This window comes from Drosophila elegans, unplaced genomic scaffold (assembly GCF_018152505.1).
Source record: "Drosophila elegans isolate 14027-0461.03 unplaced genomic scaffold, ASM1815250v1 contig_183, whole genome shotgun sequence".
Taxonomy (NCBI): domain Eukaryota; kingdom Metazoa; phylum Arthropoda; class Insecta; order Diptera; family Drosophilidae; genus Drosophila; species Drosophila elegans.
In genome coordinates, this window is record NW_024545550.1 from 9,340,252 (window position 1) to 9,362,562 (window position 22,311).

Consider the following 22,311-nt stretch of genomic DNA (forward strand, 5'->3'; position numbering starts at 1 on the left):
CGCTTGGAACTTAAATTTAAAATACATTTGTAATGTTTTTTAAATTTTATCAAAAATACAATTTTTAACATTTTAAATACATTATTTTCTAAAATTTTTTGTTTCTAAGATATAACATTTTTGACGTCATGTAGGGCTTAAATTAAACCGCCACTAATAAAATTGAATGTCAAATACAATCAGGTTTGTGTCCTAGCTAACCGAATGTAAAATACATTGTACAATGTAGATTAGAAGTAAACACTTTTCAGTTGGTGTAAAATAGGCTTCATAATAATCAGCAGATAATTTATTAATATATTTATTATAATTTATACTTATTTTTAATAATAATTTAAATATCTCTAAATATATTTGCTAACTAATTTTCAGCGAAACAAGAGATTTGCCATAAATTTGTATATGTCCTATCCGTCCATTATCCTTTTCATTTGGGGATTGAGATTTAAGCCCTTAATCATAGCTGTAATTGGAAATAATTTATTTTTAAAAACCGAAATGCATACAAAACCCTTGTCTTCTCGTAAAAGTTTAAATAAAGTTAATTAAATACCTCAATGTTCCACTCAATTAACGTAATGATATGCAAATTCTCTGATCCAATTTATGTTTCCGTTAGCACGCAGTACATCATCACAAGTATGCAAAGGATACTAAATGCAAACCAAGCCATTACGGGGATTTTTAGGGCATCAAGTGACCAAAATGACTCATTGTTTTGGAAGGGTGTGCTGCCTTTCTTAAGCTGAAATTTATACATTAGCCTCTGCACATAAACAAACATCCCAAAAGACGGTTCTACGCACGCTTAACATTTAAAAAAAAGAAGCGGTATCCATTTAGCTCTCGTCTTGCAAATCACGGCAAATTATTCCCAATTGTTTTCACTTCATAAGCAGCATACTTCTAAACTTGAGAAATTAGTAAATGTCACCAAATGAATGCTTAGCTGCTTTTTAATTAGTTTTTATAAAATCTAATACACTGTTAGGCGATTGATGACAAATGATTTAAGCCCCAGGACATATAGACAAAGACGCACAGTTGTATTTTCTTTTTTTTTTTATTACACATAGTCATAATACAATTCGTAGGTGCTCAACAAGTGGTGATCAACTGAATAGAGGAAATGAACCTTATTTGCTGATTTGGATTTCCATGGGAAAGTGCTTTCGAGTTACAATTTAGTTAAGCTTCAATACAGTTTTCCTTCGATTCGCGTAATGATGTTGTGCATATAATTTAGCTTAAAATTACTCAAATACATTGCATACTTTAAGTGTTAGCTTCGCGTTACAACTAAGAAAAGACATTTGCGTGTTTTTTTATTCTTTAACAAATAAAAATGGTACAGCTGTGTGAAAAGTTCTGGTTGATTGGAGGGTGGAGCAAACCTAATCTAAGAGAAATTTCGGCAACGAATTCGATGTGACCCTGGCTGGATGGAAAGCGAATGGGTGATGGGTGGATGGGAAGCAGGTGCGGACATTTACAAGAACATGTTGGTATTCGGCTACTGTCTAGAAGTCGTACGAGTTGGCCTCATCGTCGCCCTTGCGTACCTTAAAGATGAATCGATAGAGGATTCCGGCCAGCAGGCCGCCGGCAATGGGACCCACCCAATAAACCCAGTGATAGGTCCAAACACCCTGGACAACGGCGGGTCCAAAGGATCGGGCGGGATTCATGCTGGCACCGCTCAGTTTAACCTGTAAAATGATAGTTTTTATTAACCTTTCAATAAGATTTATCCTTTTTTTAAACTTACTGCGCACAAATGTCCAGCGGTGATGGCCAAGCCCACAGCCAGTGGCGCCGATCCCTTGATATCCTGACGACCGGCATCCGATACCGCCTTCACCACAAACACCAGAGTAAAGGTGATCAGCGCCTCGATCAGCACCGCCTGTGCAGCATCCAGGGAGGGATCAAAGGACGAAACTCCGAGTCCGGCGCCAGCCACTCCATTGAGAGCCACCTTGATCACAGCCGCTCCTGCGATGGCGCCCACACACTGCACAATGATGTAGAAAGCCGCCTTTAGGATGCTGATCTCGCCCACGATCAGAAAGCCAAGGGTGACAGCCGGATTGATGTGGCAGCCACTCAGGTGACCCAAGCCCTGAAAAGTATTAAAAATATTGATATTATAATGGATATATTTTTAAATGAAAAAAAAAATGTATTGTTTTCAGTTTCAAATCATTTCAACGAATATAACTTTCAAAAGGAAACTAAATTTAAATTCATTAATTCATTAAATTCACTCTAAGTTCAAACACTTTTAAAGAAAAAAAATGTCCCTAAAAAATTATATTAATATTTCTTAAGACCACAAAATTTATGGAATTACTCTTATTTCTTTACTTTTAACAGATGTGTGTTACCTTATCGCAGCATTATCATTAATTTTCCCATCTCCAATAATATTTCTAGGCGAAAGGATATTAATTGTGTTTATTTTTAAATATGGAAAAGATCATTGAAGGTGAAACCTATTCAAGCATAATAGCCTATCGCACCCTCGATCGCTGCTTGCAAATGTCAAGTTGACAACGCAACATCTTAACCATCTCCGTTTAATGTTTGCCCTTTGCCATGGCATCTGATTTTCGGCTAGATTTTTCGAATTTTCCGTTGCACAATCGCTTACACATCGAACTGCCAACGGATACAAGCAATTTGTCAGAGCTGCGATGCACTCGAGTGCATTTATTGTGTTTATAGTAGTGTGTCGGCAAAGTTCAGGTCGAAAGTAAAAGTGATTTGGGGGGTTCTGTTGAGTCATTGCCCGCGAAGAGATCACATGGTTGGCACTTAAATGGAAACCACAGCCAAACAGCCAGCTAAACTGCCAACAAATCGATCGGATCGCATCGCATCGCATCGAGTGTTATGAATGAAGCCGAAACGCACCGATCACACTGCGCACTCTCAAGGTCGATGTGCAGGCTTCTATGTTTGATATCTCTTTCCAACCGTGTTTTGCTACGTTTCGGTGATACGAATTCGATTTCGATATGGATTTCGCATGGCCAATGTCGTGCGTCGCTTTGCGTTTAATTAATAAATGCGCAAAAAAAAAAAAAAATAAGCCTGTGTTGGCCGCTCGACCACAAAACGCTAATTACAAATGCCGCCAAGAGCAAGATCGAGTCGAGTTTGCGGCCCAAACAGCAAATCCGAGCAGCAACTACAACTCGAACAACTTCTAGACATTTTGGTTATGCTCATGCGTGCATTGCAATTTTTCGTTTTCGTCTATAACATTAAGTTGCCGCTTTTGTTGCCGCTCCACCTGGCCTAATCGTTGAGATCAGAATTTTGGACCTACTACTACTAGTAGGCCTATTGTTCTCAACTCCATACCCCCACCTCCTCTTAATTGCACACACTCGAACAGTCGTGAAATTAATCAAATTTATTGTCGAGCCCGAAACCCATAATTAAATTTAATATATGCAACGAAAGCAATCGCGATCGACGGACCGGCTGCGTGTGAAATCTGAACTTAGACATGAGTCATCGATGAAATATGATTGAAATCGAGTTAGGCCTATGATTTAATGGATTGAAAATAGCTGAAATACATATTTTGATCATTTTTGTAAAGAGCTTTTAGTTATTTATTAACTTAATAGCAGTCTATATTGTTGATATTAAGTAATAATTAAATGACATCTATATTGAACATTATTTAAATACTAAAGTGGTATACAAATTTGAAATAAAATATTTTTAAATAAACTTTACGGACGCTTTGTTTTTTGCTCTGTGTATGATGATAATAACGTCTTATATTGGTTAAGTATTTTTAAATATGCTTTACGGACGCTTTGTATTTTGCTCTGTGTAAGATGATAATAACGTCTTATATTGGTTAAGTATGGAAATATGTAGTAAACATCTCTTATCTTGCAGCGTAATATTTGCTGCTTTTTCGATAATCACATAAAGTTGTTCACTGCTCCATAATATCTTTGCTGAAGATGCATTTAAGTCAGTCTGGTTTTGATTTGCGGATAGACAAGTAACTACAGTCAGAGCAATGCGGTTGTCTATTGTATTAGTGGTATTGTCAATTTACTTAAGGACCTCGTATTCAGTAGTTTGCGAGGTAAGTGATGAATTTAAAATTTATTTGAACTATAAAAAGCTCAAGGAATATATATATATTTTTAGGGGGAAGAATGTCAAGCCCAGTGTGCAGCTTACTGTTTTGGGCTTTTGAATCCCTGTATGTCGAACATGGCGATCCTACAAAGGAGGACGGAAGCCTGTGAGGCTGCTGTTACTATTGCGAGAATTGCCCTTAACGATCGAAGACTGGATTCTTTTGGCTCTCCATTGACAATTCATTCGGAAAATATAAATAATTCTCAGCTATTATTAGCACCAACTCCGGAAGCTAGAAAATTGGAAAGGATTGACATGTTTCTTCAACTGGGTAACAAATCGTATTACATTGAGAAGGATCTAAAGTTGAACTGGCACGATGCTCTGGAAAAATGTCATATGATAGGTGGCCATTTGGCTAGCCCACAAAATCAGGAGGAACTTGATAGCATTGGCAGTAAATTTTATGGTCTGAATCGCTACTGGATCGACGTGACCTCTCAGTTCAAGGATGATGAATACGTGTCTATAACTAAAGGATCCAAAGCCAAGTTCCTCAGTTGGGCAGATGGTGAACCCACCAAGGACGGCAAGTGTGTGGATATACGAACATTCAACGGAAAGACTACCATGAATGATAACAATTGCACTGCAAATCTTTACTTTGTTTGCGAAAAATCTATCTAAATTAAGAAAAAAAAAGATTTGTGTTTTATCATTTGTTTTCAAAATCCATAGCAGTCGGATGTCCGTAAACCAGTCTTAAGGGATATTGTTTATAAAATGCAAATAATATTTTCTTATTCGAAAGATTCGCAAACTAATAATAATATTATAGAGCAGTCCACTTAAATAAATCTAAAATCAACTGAGAATTTGTTCATTACTTTGTTTTAGAACTCTCCAAGTTTTCAAGGTTTTCCATTGGCTACTAAAAGTCTGGCAAATCTTTTCTACCGATCGAGATATATTTATATGTATATACAGAGATCGATTGGCTTACGCATGTGCAGTGGAAACTGCAGATCGACATTTACGCTTAAATCATATTTTATGGCTTTTCAGCTGAAAATCGAATGTTAACTTGTTTGTTTCGTTCTGCTTTTCAGCAACATTTTGGCGATTGTTGTTGTGGTTTTTTTTTTGCTGCCAACTTGCTTGTTGGCCGATTCAATTCAAGTTCGCATCGGGCCAAAGCCAAAGTCGAAGTCGAAGTTTGTTCAACCAACTTGATTCGATTGCGATCGCGAATTAAAAACAAAAACGTGAACGCTGCACGCACTTAGTTTTTTTTTTTTCTTTTGTTGCTTTTGTTTTAAAGCCGCCTGCATCATATAATGGGATTAAGTTGACTCAGAACTAAATTTTGAAGCCGCTTGTTTTTATTATATATATTTGAAGCAAAATTATAGCATGACGATATCAATATTTTATTTTTAAATTTAGTGATTTTCTGTAATTTTCCTTTGTAATCAAATTCAATTCAAACATCTAATAATTTGGCAAGCCCTCTTACTTGATAACAATCGGTTAACATGACATGACAATATACAACCCACATTGAGATCGCTTCATATAAATTTTTCCATGCACGTCGTATTGTTTGCCATTTTTTCTAAGCTTTTTTAGTTGCATTAAATTTCATTTTATTAGCATTTTCTTTAAATCACTTCCTTTAGATGCAAACTGCATACAAATGCGGATCTGCCAGAGATTTGCATTTGAAGTGCCGCTCTCGAGGAACTCGATAGCTAAGACTGGAGCTTAGTATATATCATATTTCTTGAGTTATTTCTAACACTATTACTGGTCACTCAAAAGCTGGCAATTAGCACGTTTTCCAATTTGACGCCACGCGTCTTGCTCCATTGAACAGTTATTGCAGGGGCTATATTTTTTGTTTTTGGTTTGGCTTATAGCAATAGCGATAACGATGACGAACGAGCATTACCATTGTCGTCACACCTGCTGGCGAAACTAGCAATGCATACCTGAGTTTATCTGGCTACCATTTGATCGCGACTCGTGCTGCAACGTCATAGAAAACATGGAAAGGTGGAAAAGTTGGAAAATCTGCCACTACCTGCAGTCATGTGACCGATCTGTTCACGTGATTTGGCAAGCGAGGGGCAACTAATTTGCCACTAATAGCGAATCTATGTTGCAAGTGTTTTCCGCGGAAAAATGGCAGAGACAAGCTTCCATTATATTGCCAATAATGCTACTCGATTTCATTATGGTTATTATTAACGCTTTCAATATGATTGTTACATTGCATCTTTCGGTTCGTAATCAGAAATTGGAAAGGAGGACATTTTACCAAGGTGCTTGCAAAGTGAAAATGAAATGTTCAAAATGTTTTATTATTACAAATATTGTAATTTTTTACATTCATATTAAAAGTTTATTGTTTACGGTTTGGTTAAATATGGTCATTATGATAATAGCATTGCAACTTTTGAGTTGTAACCAGAAGTTTGAAAGGAGTACATTTTTCACAAGTGTTTGCAAATCCATATTACTCATACGACATGTATGTCGGTGAAGTAGTACTTTAAAGCCATTACTGTCCAAATACTTTTCAATCATTATACAAATTTATTGCTAAATTTTATTTGTTCAAAAAATTACCAAAATTAATTTTTAGTTGTTTTTTTTGTTCGTAAAGAAACTTGTTTATTTTTGATTTTTAAAAACTCTTTTTTTTAGCAAGTAATGTAATCTAATAATTAATTGATTTACTAACACATTCATTTTAAAAAACATTTTTATTACTACTTCTTGGACTATTCAGAACTCACTTATTTTACCACCCAACATTATAAAACAATTAATAAATGTATAAACACAAATCGAAATTATGAAATGGAAGCTAAAAATAGAACATCATAGAAGCCTTTTCGTGTTCTTGATGGATTTGGTCGGTTGAGCTTGACTTTTGTGGTGCCATAAATCGAATGCAAAGCGCATATCGCTTTAAATGCTAAAGCACGACAACAGCAACAGTCGTCACTCCACACAGAACAGAACAGCACAGCACAGCACAGCATAGCGTAATTAAACGCATAATAATCTAATTGCATATTTTGCGTGTTGATTAATGTTAATTGCCAGCGCAGACGCTTTTGCTGCGAGCGCGCATTTATTATTCGCACTGCGAGTGAGTTCCAGTGTGCGTTTGTAAATCTGTCAATTTTGTAAATTACATTCGCACGCAGTCTTGAGTTTTGAGCGGCGAGCTCAGCATTCGTTCTGCCGTTTTAGTTTTGTTTTTTGTTATTTTTATGTTGTCGCTTTTAAATGCCAATGTCTCTTGGCCAAAAAGCGCAGCGTTTGTGAATGAGCCGAAAGTGTAACGCGGCGGTGGCGTGTCCTTGAAAATGTCCGCCGATCGACGCACGCACCGCCGACTTCGGGCCACAAAATCTCCGACTTGGATAGCAGATCTCAAATCAGAAATCTCTAGCTCGATGCGTTCTCTTTGTACGATTTGTATTAGGTTCATAGGGGTGGACCAAAATATAACGAGAGGTTTTCGAAAAAATGACATTTACTTCATAATTTAGAACCTTTTAAACATTAAAATATGAATTATATTTAAATATGAATTGTAATTTTTTAATACAAAGGTATCCAAGAAGTAATTAAAAGTTTGTGAAAAGTCTTTAAAGTTAAACATAAGTCAAGCTTATTATTTTTGAATTTACAAAAAAAATTGAAAACTAAGAAGGTAAAGGAAGATTTTTTATAGCTTGTAAATTTGACAGTAAATTGAAAATTAATCAAATTAATTAATTAAAAGTAAAAGTAAAACTAAAAAAATTAAATTAAACATAAATCTGTGGTCCATCCTAGCTTAAATTTATATGCGTATAGTTACCTGGGCGATTGTGGCCACCGTCAAGCCAAAGGTGAATGCGATTTGTGGTACACTTCCGCTCGTCGTGCTGCCAACGCCGACGAAGACCAAGAAAAATGTGCCCACCAGTTCGCCGAGCAGCATGCGCCAGATTTTCTTGTTCTCGGTTATGTCGGCAACGCCAACGAATTTCGACATTTCTGCAAATGGAAAAGACAGACCGACCAGAACCCAATATAAGTAATCGCAACAAAACACAGAAATCAGAAAATAAATCTATAAAAAAAAACAGTTGATTGAGACTTGCGCAGCGCATGCCAAATCATAATTAATTATTAGTTTTTGTCAGCTTATTGTCATTTTTATGCAGCTCTTAGTCAACAAAGTTGGAATAAAAAAAAATCTTAAACGAATAAACAACAGACTGGTGTTTGTTTGACTGGAACTACTAGTCAAAAAAAAAAAACTAATTAGAAAGAACTTCTGTTGTTAAAGTTTTAGTTTTAGCATGGTGCTAGAATTTTTTGTGCAAGTTTTTCATTAATATTTAACTGGAGTAATTTTATTGCAGTTTGCACAAGGTGGCGCAAAAAATAAGCTATTTAACGTATTATGTGACGCCAAAGGCAATGCAAATGCGCACGTTTAATGCAATTACGTCAAAGAATTTCACACCTCATTTTCCTAAGCTCATTTTATATAAATTAAACAAAGACTCATTCAAAAGTAACAAAAATTAAGCTCAAAGTTATAGCTTAATATTGTTTACTTGTTGTTCAAACAATTTGCCCTTTTGCACAGTCTGTTCAAACAATTTGCATAGTTTGATTAATTAATTTGTTTAATAACACTTTGGTGTTTACTTCCTGGCAGAAGCCTTTCATTTGTCATTATTGCTCGAGCCACAGCCACTCGTAGTTGAGTGCTAATGAGTGGGTGTTAATTAATTTGTCTACGCGCCAAGCGGTCTTAACAAATATTTGCGAAGCAAAACGCAGCCTAAGTCCCGGCTGCACTGCCAATAAAACTATTTATAAACGTGATGACTGCCATTTAATTTGGTGCAATTAAATAGAATGTAGGGCTTATCAGAGAGTTGAGAAATGCTGGCTGCCTTAAAAAAGGCTTCACCTCGTTAGTTAAGCCGCATTTAAATAGTGATATTTGTTTTTAGAGCTGTCACTTGACCAAAATGCCAGGAAAAGTGATAAACACACAACGCCCCTTTTTCCACTGATAAGTGACGCTATGTTATCGCCAAGTTCGCACACTTCACTTAATATGGCAATTATCTGGCGTCCCATGACTCTGGCTGCCCGAGATAATAGCAATGGCAGGAAAACCTCATAAAAATCTGGGTGTCAACAAACAGTTACGATTAGCTACTGGCATCAGCTCAAAAGCAATAACAAACTGCGTTGGCTCCTTTAAATTCAGCTAAAGTATATCTGGTGAAAATATCAAATGCAGCCTAACGTGATCTGCATTTGAAGAAATCCCCGAGGAATTCCCACCGACAAAAGCCCAGGAAACCCATAAATAACTTGAGCTGACAGTAACTTGTGATATTTCTTGGAATTCAATTGATATTTGGCGTCACTTTTTATCGAAATAAAACTACAGAATGATTACTTATGGTGTGTGACTAACGGCCTTTACTGTCACTTTTTTTTTTTTAAATTAAAAAAAAAAATAATCACTAATCACACTTTTGATCTAAATATTTTTAACCCAGGAAGTGGCCATTAAAAAATATTAGGAGCAATAACCATTTTATCAAATGAAATATGATAGTTTCGACACATTGGCAGGCCGATACACCCACATATAGGAGCGTAAATAAGATTGGCAAATGAAACCAGATCGACCTGTTGACAAGAATCGCAATTGGCCAAAACTCAATTAGCATAAGTGTACGAAATTTATGGTTTATTTGCAATGAACATTTGTTTAATTCATTCGGTGTTCTCGCGCCATGTTAATTTGCAGAGACAAAAACAAATGTAAATTGAATTTAATTAAAGATAACGAAATGTCAAACATAATTACACGATCATTGTGGGACAAACAAACACAAATTATGGCCGAACTGCGTGCATCTCCGTTTGACAATCAATCAATACACTGCGCTGCGCGAGGGGAAAATTAATAACTTTATTTGCCAGATATTAATCACGGCAATTGAATTGAAAATCGAGATTCAAGTTCAATGGAACCTGAGGATCATTAATAAGCAATTTGCGGGGCTTTCATTTAAGGCTCTGAGCTGTGAAATGCACTTGGTTTGATGGCTGTTAGCCAGTTTAGATGACATTTAAATTGGCAGTAACTTTGGGTTGAGTTACTACATGTAACTTACTTGACTCATAGGCAATCAGCAGCAATCAGTTTTATAATTGATAGGCTTTATATCTTCGGGGTTTGCTTTTGACTAGAAGCTAACTAACTCAACAGGTCTCCATAAAGATAAAGTAGTGGCTGCTACCTAAAAATAAACCTTATCTCGGGTGCTCAGCCAACTTAATCTAAATTGCCCGGCCCGCCGCGATTTGTTTTTTGGGCCTTAACAACCTTCGTAGGCCTTCTTGTCACATCCTTGGAAGTTGGCTAATGGATAATGCTCAACCAAACACACACATCTTGATATGCCATTGAAAGTGGTCTGAAGAAAATGCGAAACCCAATAAATTATTGTGGCCGGCAGGCACATTAAAAAATGAAATTAACAAAAAGAAAAAATCATAATAACAACAATTACACACACAATAGTCATCAATTGGAAGGTGAGGGCGTGACGACGTCGAGGCTTTCGGTTGGATTTTGTGTATGTTTTAGCAAAAAAAAAAAACAAAAAAATAGACATAAAAACAATCCATCAGCAAGGCCAGCCGAGATACATTTGCGAGATGAAGATTTATCTGTGTTAATTTCGCCTTTAATTTGTCGAATACAATTTGATAATGTCCATAATGAATCGTAATTAATTTAATTAGTGGAAAAAGTTAACTTCGCGATCGTCCCATGAATTCTAAGTAATTTGATTAGAGCGCAAAGGTGTGTTCTAAATAAATTTGAGAACTGGGAGCGCTCCATCAATTTTCCAGCCCATCAATCAGAACATGACAGTGTCATTGTCATTGCCATATCGACATGAAAATTAATTAGTGTGGCGCACATCAAAAGCAAACTTGCTTCGCTATCGCCGGAAAGAACATATCGAGAAACGAGCACAACATTTAACATTTAATTTCTTTCAAATCGAAAAATTCCCGGCGTATGCGTAATAATATTTATCGGCTGCAAAATGGTTCGTTCTGGACTCTTGCCATTAAAAAGTTGGCTTGGAATTGCCTGACCCACATACCAAAAAAGTACCTGTTTTTTTTAATACCACTGGTACCTGTACCTGGCACTTGATTTTGATTACTTTGTCCCGTTTTTTTATTTCTTGCAGAGCCAGGCGGAAATTTGAAATTCAAAGCAGGTAAAGAGTGGCTTCGTTTCTGACTTTGTCTCACTCTTTTTTTTCCTTTTCTTTCTCTTTGGCTTCCGTGTTTGAAAACAACAAGAGAGCTCAACAATGTCGAAGAAAACAAAACAATTTTTTATTACTCGTGCTCGAAGAGATTGAAATCTCTCACCGGCGAAGTTTCAAGCGCTTGATACTCTTTCTAAGGATTATTAACTATTGTGTTGGTTTTTCATAAAAATATTTGTTATAATTATAAAAAAGTATTATAATAATAAAAAAGTATTTATATATTATAAGCTAATGTCCCATAACATCATATTTAATTTTTTGAATTTCCACACGAAAAAACAATTTGTCATCGGAACTAACTATTGTCATTTAAAATATCATTTTATATATTCTTAATGATATTTAGTATTGAATTAATATTTATACCTTTATAGTATTTATGTCTATTTAATTTTTAGGCTCCTAAACAAAACTGCACAACTTAATTATTCAAATAAAATAATATTTTTAGAGTACACAGAATTCGTCACCTCGCCAAACCTACAAACGCAATTAAAATGTCAAGGTCGCTGCACATTTCACCAACAGCCTTCGGTAAAAAATCTTGACACTTTCGTTATCGCTTTCAGGCCTGATAAATCACGATCCTCGTGGGAAAAATTCTTAAGCCCCGTGCAATTTCACTTTTACAGTCATAGAACCTTCGGCACGACTCAAGTGGTACTCGTAATATTCAACTATTTCGCAATGCCCAAGATAACATCTTGACGTGGCGGCCTGCTGGCTTTCAAGTAGGTTCTGTCCAACGATTTATGGCTATTGCCCGGTAGAATAGCCAACTGAGCTGAACTGACCGATAAGATAGGTGAAATAGAGAATTTCAGATCCCCTTTTACGGTTTTAATTTAGTGGCTCGCATATAATTGCCGTATTATTAGCAACTCCCGGCACTGGAAATTGCTCAGGCCGTTGAGACCCAAATATAGTAATCCACATTGTGTGTCCGAATTGGAATATATGCCAAGTTGGCCGGCACTGTTTTAAGTGCATGTCTGACCCCCGGGAAAAAGCGGCGTTGCAGTTGCCATAAACCTGATGTTGCCGCGGATGTCCGCCTGACATGGTCTTGCACATGTTCTGGTTGTTTCTAATGTGGCTCACATCCTGCAAACCTTGTATGGCAAGTTGCACTGGGAGAAAACTATTAACATTGTTACTTCAAAAAAGATTTGTAACATTGTAACAATTGATTAAATTTTGTTAAAGTCAATTTACATTTATTTTTGTCTTTGCAATTTAACGAGATAATTAATTTTCAATTAACATTATAGGTAAAATATGTTTTTTGTAAAATGTAATCATTTCAAATGCAGTTTTAGTATACTTTAAATATTATGTTTCAAAACATAATTTAAATTTGTATTTGATATTTATCATCATCATAATAATTACAGATCTATATTAATTTTAAAACATTTTAGTATAATTTAATGTTAGTTGGTAACAAATAATTTTAGTTTTGATATGTTGTAAATGTAAAAATGAATTTTGTTGAAATGTTTTATTCTGAATAAAAGTTTCTCTCAGTGCTTCTTGTGGCCAGCCTTGGCAAAAACACAAACATCAAGATGTGGGGGCGTGGTGGCAAGGCACACGTGCCCATGCCTGAGTAAAGGCCAAGTTAAAGGCTTGGCTCCGCAAGAGCCGCTCCCAAGTCCTGGCCCCGAATCACTTGGCTGGTTATGTTGATTGGGGAACCTGGGTTAGCGTTAGCCATGACTTATCTGCGTATTATTAGAACATGAGCAATGTCATCGCCTGTCGCCTTTTCTCACCTCGTTGCAGGATGGCAAACATTTTCCGCTCTTTCAACTCATTAATTCGATTCAGTCACGCAAATATGGCATAAGTTTACTAATTTATTTCCATTTTTGCTCATATGTTTCCTAATCATTCAAGCAGGGAATGGGGACCAAAGAAATCGACTGGCAGACAAAAAGGATTCACAAAAACTAGTTTTATGGGCTATGATAGTTTTTAGGGTGTATCAAATGGTAATTTTCTGGAAACTGACGTCAGTTTGACACGTGTGCAATTATCATCAACAGGAAAGTGAAAATAAATTAGTGAAATGTTGAAAAGACAGTTGCAATAATGGTTTTTATGCAAGACTTGGCTTGACATATTTAAAGAAATGAGAAAAGAACAAAGGACTTCATTTCAAGGTGTGTCTTAAATTTGGCTGCGTAAGTTTACAAAGTTTATTTTTGTCCATATATGCAAATGATGTTATTGTCGTTAATTTAAAGTTAATGCCCAGCACTGGGGCATTAATTTTCCATATGTAAGTGCAAAACAAAAGGTTCTCTCGCATATTGTTCTCAACCCATTTCGTCTACAACAATTAATCAATTTAATCGGATTATTAATTTCGATTTGCGCAACTCTTGGGCACTTTTGTGCGGTAAGGTGATGATTTTATTAATAACAGTCGCGGGAAAGATCGAAACCTGTTCGCTGGCCATTAAAATCGTTATAAATTAATTAGTCAGATGGGCAGGGACTATTCAGTTTTCGTTTGCTGTGCGGGAGGAGTGCGTCCCCCATTCACTTGTAATCTTTATGGGCTTTTGCTCGAACGAATTTATGTCGCTTTAACTCGCTAACAATGTACCATAAATCAGCGGCAATTTATTGAGGTTTGTGGTTTATGACTAACTTTGGAAATTTACCAATTAATTGCGATAACTTAAGATGAAATGATAGGGAAAATGGAGACACTTAACGGTGTTTTTTAAAGAACAAACATTAAAAACTTTTAAGAGATAATGTCACCACAAAAAAATAAAATGAATAATTACATTTAATAATCCAACTTTAAGATAAGATCGAAGTTGCCAATCAAAATCATTAACCACTTCTAGACATTTGAACATTTCAATTAGTATCCCCGCAATTCCGTAAATTTAATTCAACGTTACGTGAATCAAAAACTTTCCATGGGAACCGAGCATTTTCGCTTCTGTGCATCTCAATGGCAGCTTATTTTCTTAATTATAAGCTATCTGATTAACAAACAAGTTGATCTTCCATTGAGAACTGAGCTGAGAGACGTCTTGAAATAAGTAGAGATGCGCACTAACTGTGCTAAATGTCTAAATGTTCTATTGGCCGCACCGAACAGCATTTCCTGGCCTTAAGTGTGCTACTGTTTCGAATGCCAATTTCACCGTGATGTCATGTCAACTCGGCTCACGATTATTACTGTAATTTTATATGTCTGCGAACCCGACGCCATAAAAACAAAACATCAACTAACGTCAGGTGGATGTGTATATATGTATATATAGCGATGTTGGCCCAAGATGACAACGCATTGAATTATGAGTCGGGGAAGATGTTAAAACGCGCAAAAAAAGAGAGAGATCAAATTAGTCACACGTTTGTACTATAATTTGCAGAATTTCAGCGCCAAAGGCCTGCGAATTTCTCACGCACCTCACAACGGTATTATTAAGGTCTTACTGCTCCAAAAAAAATTCCACCAATGATATTTAACCAATGAACCAGGCAGCGAAAATATTTAATATCTAAATCAAATATTGAACCTTGTGTTTAAACACTTGATCAAATAGAAGCTCAGGCGTTGACATTAATTAGCTGGAACCAAGAATTTCAATAATGGAGCTTGGCTGGCAAATGAATTTAAGCGCTAGGCAAATATTATCGCCATTATCACAACGATATCGGCGAAAATGACGCCAGAGATCGTCTTTAGTTCTTTGCGGTAAACAGAAAATGCAATTAAGATTTTAATTAATTGCCTGTTGATGCTGCACAAATAAAACCTCCTATTTTTCGGCTCTTAATTTGTTTTTTTCTTTTCAGTTCATTCACTTGACGGTGTGGTTTTATTGCTTTCGTTGAGGAGTCATCACCATCATCATCGTTTGAATTGCCCCTACTATAGACTGTAGTTTCCGCTGTTGTTTACCTATCAAAGTTTTCTCCTATCTATCTATTTTTTTTTCTCTTGAGGCTTTTCTGTCATGCAAACTTTCAGTTACAGAAATCATCATGAAACGCCACGGAAGCTATAGTAAATCAAAGCAGCACAAAAAAATACGTCTTACTATAGAAAAATAACTCGAGGCTAATTTACCATCTTTGTCATGCTGCGCTAGAGAAATTATTGAAAAGTAATCATCTCGTTATCGTTATCGACAGGCGGGCTACTCTTTGATTTATTCAACCCCCCCAAAAAAAAGATGATTTATCAAAATATCTTTAGGTAGCTTATTATAGATGATTAATTACACAGGAATGATTAATTTTTAGGAAAACTTTGGGACCACTTTAATTTTGTTAAAAAAGTGAAATCAAAAGTGAAATGAAGCGATTTAAATGAAGTGCGAAAACAAAACATTTTAGTTTTGGAATGTTTCTTAATAACTTAAATTCATAATTTAATAACAGAAAATTTAAAATGTTCGTGTCCAAATTTTTTGCATTTAAAAGTGTACCAACTTTCTTTCATATGATCAAATGGATTTAATATTAATAGCCACTTTATTTTATTTATTTATTTATTTATTTATTATAACCACTTGAAGAAATGGTTCCACATGTTACAAATGTGTACAAAAATGTAGGGCGAATTGCACTGTAATGTGTAAAAACGAAACAATTATTCATATGTTAATTTAATGTAAATTTAAATTAGTAAACAGTTACTCTGTCACTTGAGAGTCTCTGTAAATTTGGTTTTGTCTATATTTGATTTGATATTTTTCAGAGAAAAGAGTGGCATTAACTTTCGCAGAAAATCGAAACAATTTCGGGCACTCTTCGCCCCATTTGATTTGCAATTAACCTTCGCACACACGCACACGCATAGTTCGCATTCTCCAGTCTCCAATCGCCAATCACTCACCTGTTTTCTCAACCATTTCGCTGTCTTCTGTCTTCGCTCTACTGTCTTCGATCTACTGTCTTCTGGGGGCTGCCACTTGAGATTTTCGCAAAGCGTGGGGGTTTTGAATTGAACTTGTGTTTTGCTTTCGTTTTCGAAGCTAGCTTTTTGCTTAACTCTTTTTTTTGGTGTGCTGCACAGGTAAAAGTGAGTTAGCGAGCACTCGAATCGAACTGAATTGTGCCAATAGTTTTTTGTGGCCGAAATATAATTGTTAAGGTTAAGAGTCTTGAGGTTGCACAATTGTCAGGCACTTGACCACAGAGTCGATTGGGCGGACAGAGGGGAGTTTTTGTCAAATTATTTTTCCTGAGCTGCTCGCCTTGTTTTTGTTTTCACACTGGGCCCAATTTTGATTGACTTGAAATTGGAAAGCGCAACGTACAATAACTCGATTTTATTATTTTCAATTAAATTAACCGCTCCCGTACTCGATTTCCTTTTCGAATTTATTTTTAAATTACCGTTTGCCGTTGTTGGCTGGCTTTTCTTTGCTTTTCTTTTCTCGGAGATTGATTGTAGTGCTTAAAAGCTGTGCTACCACGTTCGCTGCTCGAGCGCAAATAAACGTTGGCAACGTTGCGCCTGTAACTGATATACTCTCTGTCGCAGTCGCTGCCGGCGTTGGCGTCGCTGCCGCGGTCGACGTCAACTGCGGCTGCGGCAGAGACGTCAGATTTTCAGTTTTGGGGCTTGGCGAAACGCTCGCAAAGGATCTGGGTTCGGAATACACCTGCCATGATGATGACTTAATCGAATGAGGGTGTAAAAACATTTGTTATGGCTCTTGGGCGCGGGGACATATGCTTCGTGAATGGCTCTATTTTGCCAATGTGAGTTGCTTACTACTTTGTTGCCAATGCAAAACATTAAATTCGCTCTGGAAAAAAGCTTTTAGTTGGCAGTGACTTAATTTAATGCTTGTTTTTCAACTGCCTTTGAAAACTGAAGAGAAAGGGGCACAAATTTTGATGAGCTTAATAATTCATAATGGTTTAATCAATTAATAATTATAGTTCCCGGAAACAGTAAGTCCAGTAGCTTATTTTATTTTTTTAAACATTGTTACTAAAAATTAATCTATAGCCTTAAGCTTAGGCGAATACATTAAATACAAATTTAACCGATAAAACCGCCCCCTATCTCTTATAAGAAAAAAACAAAATACAAAGAAGATAAGATAAGAAATTTAAAAATATTACCAAATCGATAATAAAGCAGGTAGTCTTTTAAAAATTTAAGTAATGGCTTACATAATCTTCCAAAGCTACTTTAATACAGAATTGCAAATATTTTGCCACTTAAAAACAAATGAAATTCAATTAAGCCAAAGATGTGCCAAAATTTTAATCTAATTGTTATTGAGCAAGGGGAAAGTTCAAAGCCACTTTCGGCTTTTGCACACAGTCTAATAGCTATCAGCCTGCCATTTTTGGCGCACTTGATAGATGGACGTGTGCGGTTTATAACACTCAAAAAGCCATAAACATTTTTGATTAATCTAATTGCGCTGGTCATGCAGAACATCAGACATAATTATCGCATTGCTCAGATCTTATCATTCCAGCAGAGTTTTGACTTTTGGTAATCCACAAATGTTGCACGTGACGGGCTTACCACCCAAAAAAATGAACGCCTAGTCGACCACCCACCTTCCATTTTTCATTTTAATGGTGCATTATTGTAGCTTTTTCACTTTTAAACTCGGCTAATGGGTTATGGACGGTTGGCCCCTTATCAGTTTCACTTTAAAACAACTTTCCATCGCTTTAATATGCCATATTGATTGCGGGGTTTCGCTTATGAATAGGGCTTTTACCTTGTCGTAGTCAGCCTATTTTTATCTCTGGCCAGAGCAACAGTTGCGAGTTATTGACAAAACAAGTGACAACCAGAAATAAAAGGAGGCATTCGCCAAGAGCCTCAATTTTACTATACTATTTGTTGTTTGTGGAAGCGTCTCAGACCATTATGAAAACAAGAGCCAAAACTCAGACGGCTTTATGTATGCCAACGGTTGGGGAAGTGAAGCGAAAGACTTGCCGACTTTGTTGCCTTAATGAGTAATTATATTTAATGCCAGTTAACCATTAAAATGGCACGAACTCTGGCTAAATGGGCGAGATAATAATCGCAAGCTGTTGAGATGGTCTATGCTTGTCGAATTACCAATAGATCTTGTGCTCCCGCCTCTTTTTCAATTGCGTTTTTCATTCACCAAAGTTACTCCTATATGCTTCCTAAGGAAATATCCAATTAAAACTATAATTTGTTCAGTAGAATAAGTTGGGGATCGTAGAAATCAGCCAGTTAGATGTTAATATATATTAATTGTTTTGTGCTTAGTTACTGTCCCTAGTAATATTAGTAGATAATAGTGTCATTAGTAACTACTTTAATAAATACGATTGTAATTATTTATATTTTTTTAAATAAGCTTAAAAATATTTTTGTTTATTACATTACTAACATTAATTTGAAGTATGGTCCATATATCTCAATCATAGGTGAAAGTGAAAAAATCATAAATAGGAAATGTGTTTTCAAGCAGCCATTCGCTTTACTCCAATGAATCGAATAAAATTGATTTAAAATCCATGTAAAACCAGTGAAAAACCTTCCAAATCGTAGTTTGCCATTACCAAATCCAAATTGAATTTAATTTGGTTTTTGTGCAATTATCTGTTTTCTCTGCACTTGGATCTTGTGATGCCACGAAAACAATTCAAAATACGGTAAAAATAATAACCGTAAGCGGACTCCAGTGACATTGAAACATTTGCAATTGTAACTGAAAATGACGGACGATCGCCAAGTGGACCCCAAATAAAAAAAAGATGAAAATGAAAAATACAACATACAAAATGAAAAATACAAAATAAAAAGAAAACAAAGCTAAATAAATGTGTAAGCGCACACAGAGAGAAACGATAATAATCTCGACGCGAATCGCTAATATTGTGTTTGCTTATGAGGGCGGCTAATAAACGAATTGAAATGAATTTTGGGCGCACAATAACAGCCAATGAGTCGGTAGAAAATTAAATGCCCCGAAATTGGTTCAATCAGGTGGCAAAAAGTAGGAGCGTGTGGCCAGTTTGTTTTTTTGCGTATGAGTGATTTCAGCCCGAGCAGCAGCCAAAAATCGAATAAAGGTCAATGTCACTTTTTTTCCCTCAGACTGTGATGCTCTATCTCCGCCATTTGACACTTCATCAATCTTGGTTAGTGGTCGCTGTAAAAGTGTGAGTCTCCAGCTCAAAAACTATGGGACTATACGTCTATGCAAATTTAGCCATCGCTCTGATTATGGTTTGCTCACTTATTTTACCCACACATGATGTATTATAGGTGTGAAGTACAGTGGACTTAAGAAATTTCCACAACAAAATTGGTTTCCAGACCCTTTCCAAAAACCCTTTTTTTCTTATTCAGTTAAGGAAATACTCTTTAAAGGACGAATTTCAGTAAGTCAGTATGAGAAAAAGTATTTTTTACTTAAATTTAATTAATTAATTTAATTACTGAAATTAGAATACCTCTAATATATACCTTAATGATAACAAGAATTACAAGCTTAGAAAACTTACCTGATAAGCTAAAGGTAGATATGTTTAAAAAATTAAAGGTACATTTTGTGGGCTTACGAAATGACAATAAATGCAAATCTTTTACATACAAATTTATAAAAAATTTATATTTTTGTTAGATACAAAGACTACCTTCTCTCTCTAAATTTAAGTTATCTATTTTAATTAAATTGTAAAATTATTTATATTTTTTATATATTTTATAGTAGTTAGAGAAATAATAAACGAAACGAAAACTTATATAAAGTTTACTCTACATAAGCAGATAAGTACCGTAGGAATCATTTAATCGCACTAAATATTATGAGATGGTAATATTATAAAAACGAAAGTATTATCTTATATTTTTAATAGTTTCTAGTCTATATTCACTGTACACGTATATCAGACATTATGTTTCAATAAGGCCGCTGCTTGGGGCTGTTGGTGTTTGCTTTTATTGTGTCTGGTCTTGCGGTTCTCGTTATTGTTTTTTTTTTTCGTTTTTGGCAAGCCTCGTCCAAGTCCAATTCGAAATGTTGAATTGTTGTTGAGCTATTTGTTTTGCACATTTTCAGTCGCTTGTCGGTGTGTGCCCCTCCATCTCGAAACTCCATCATCTTTGCAGCCATGACTAACCTCTGGTTGTTGGTTTTTTTTTTTGCTGTTTAGCTTCAAGTTGTCTTCACGCATGCGCCGTGGGAAATATTGCCAAGAGCTTTCGTAGAAACAAATCTTATGCGGGCATCTCAAGCGAATAATTCTGGTCATGGATCACAGATCTACGCCACACATTCTCCAAGCCAAAATGTTAAGGTTAATTCTGTGGCACACGAGGCGTATGCCCACTTCCTGTAGCACACACGGCGTATGAGCGATGTTGAAGCGCGTGCCGGACCAAAAATTGCAGGTAATTAACGAAACCAAAAATAAAAAGCACTACTTCTCCTTCCCATCCATGTCCAGGCTAAAAAGTTCGCAGCACTCGAAATATTGATTGACACAAGCACTTGCTCGTACTTGTACAATTTGCCATTTGTGTTTACTCAACTTCTTCGGTTTTTGTTCTCGCACTGGCTTTTGTTTTATATAAAAATACATATAGAATGGACTTTTTTTTCTGTCGCAGCTTAGTGATTTGTTTTGTTTTCCCTTTTTTTTTTTGGTTAATTTTTTTTGTTGTGAAGTTAGGCACGGCCGCTGTTGACTTATGGTGTACGTGTTATATATATCGAGAGCCCATTAAGATGGGGAACGGTAATGGGCACTTAAAAAAAGGCAATTGATGAAAATTTGCTTAGGTCCGAGATGCTGATAAGCCGTCGCAGATGTTGCGAGTTTTTTCGCAATGCGATTTCAAGGGGTAATCAAAGCACACATTTGCAAAAAATACTATAGAACCCAACCAAAACAGAGAATTATGTAAGCTTCCGCTAAAAAAAAACAGAACCTTACTTTAAATTCGAAAAGTGTTCCGCCAAGTTAATTGTTTTCAGTTAGAGTTAGTGTAGTTGCTAAAAAAAAACATCCTAATCTAGTTCTGGCATATCAGCCACTTATTTTATATGTGCGGAAGTGGCTATACCAATAATACAAACGTGATTTATCAGTTAAAATGTTAACATGAGTAATTCAAATAAAAACAAGTGTTTGAGAGAATTAGCTGATTAGGTAAGCAACGATTGTATCAAAAACTTATGTCTAACAAGTAAAATGTACCACATTTAAGAAAAAGATTCCCCTTCTATAAGCCTTTCTCACAGTAATTAAATGAAAAACATTAAAAGGAGTTTTATTTATCCATACACAAAGTACCTATTCCACAGATCACGTCATTCCGCTACTACTTTAAATTCCAGCTATGTCTGATTTAATTAATGGCTTCCCACTTGGGGGCGCTATGCCCGGACAATTCTAATTTATTATTTTGCCAGTCAGGACACAATTACTTTGCTTTTCCATATTTCACAGTGAGGCTACTTGCCAGCAAACAAAAAAAATAAGCAAAAAGGCGAGCCCTTTCACAGGATTGCGGGCCATATGCAAATGGGCGCAATGACGGGGCAAGGTCATCGAGAAACTATTGTATGGTGGCTGAAAAGTGGGCGTTGGCCAGGTGTCAGGAGTCAAGTGTCAAGAGGAGTCGGCTGGTTCATATATTTCCATTCAACTGAATTGTGGACTTGATTTTCCATTTTGTTTTACCAAAGGAGTCTTCTATTAATACCTATGTAAATTAGAAAAGATCTTTATCTAAAGCTTGTCAAAATGAATTATGCTTGTCAGTATCTCCCTTAAAATTAAAAAGGGCAAA

General features: G+C 35.9%; 2 protein-coding genes across 3 annotated transcripts; one reads left to right on the forward strand and one right to left on the reverse strand.

The window, feature by feature from the left end:
* Positions 1-1,044: 1,044 nt before the first annotated feature.
* Positions 1,045-16,987, reverse strand: LOC108144692 (aquaporin). 2 transcript variants are annotated; one of them, XM_017269764.2, is made up of 4 exons: positions 16,390-16,987; positions 7,997-8,175; positions 1,769-2,122; positions 1,045-1,709 (listed from the first exon to the last, which is right to left on the reverse strand). In XM_017269764.2, the coding sequence occupies exons 1-4, from the start codon at positions 16,403-16,405 to the stop codon at positions 1,521-1,523; spliced, it is 738 nt and encodes a 245-aa protein (XP_017125253.1). In that variant the 5' UTR covers positions 16,406-16,987; the 3' UTR covers positions 1,045-1,520. The 2 variants fall into 2 exon arrangements, with proteins under 2 accessions (XP_017125253.1, XP_041563329.1); XM_041707395.1 differs by lacking the exon at positions 16,390-16,987 and adding an exon at positions 10,335-10,356.
* Positions 3,756-6,700, forward strand: LOC108144693 (C-type lectin 37Db). Its single transcript, XM_017269767.2, has 2 exons — positions 3,756-4,117; positions 4,183-6,700. The coding sequence occupies exons 1-2, from the start codon at positions 4,049-4,051 to the stop codon at positions 4,801-4,803; spliced, it is 690 nt and encodes a 229-aa protein (XP_017125256.1). The 5' UTR covers positions 3,756-4,048; the 3' UTR covers positions 4,804-6,700.
* Positions 16,988-22,311: the final 5,324 nt, after the last annotated feature.

Coding starts and splice junctions, on each gene's coding strand:
- LOC108144692 (XM_017269764.2), bottom strand. Junction 2,123..7,996: donor CGGTGGCCACAATCGCCCAG/GTAACTATACGC, acceptor AATACTTTTCAG/GGCTTGGGTCACCTGAGTGG. Junction 1,710..1,768: donor CCGCTGGACATTTGTGCGCA/GTAAGTTTAAAA, acceptor ATCATTTTACAG/GTTAAACTGAGCGGTGCCAG.
- LOC108144693 (XM_017269767.2), top strand. CDS start 4,049: ATGCGGTTGTCTATTGTATTAGTGGTATTGTCAATTTACTTAAGGACC. Junction 4,118..4,182: donor CGTATTCAGTAGTTTGCGAG/GTAAGTGATGAA, acceptor ATATATTTTTAG/GGGGAAGAATGTCAAGCCCA.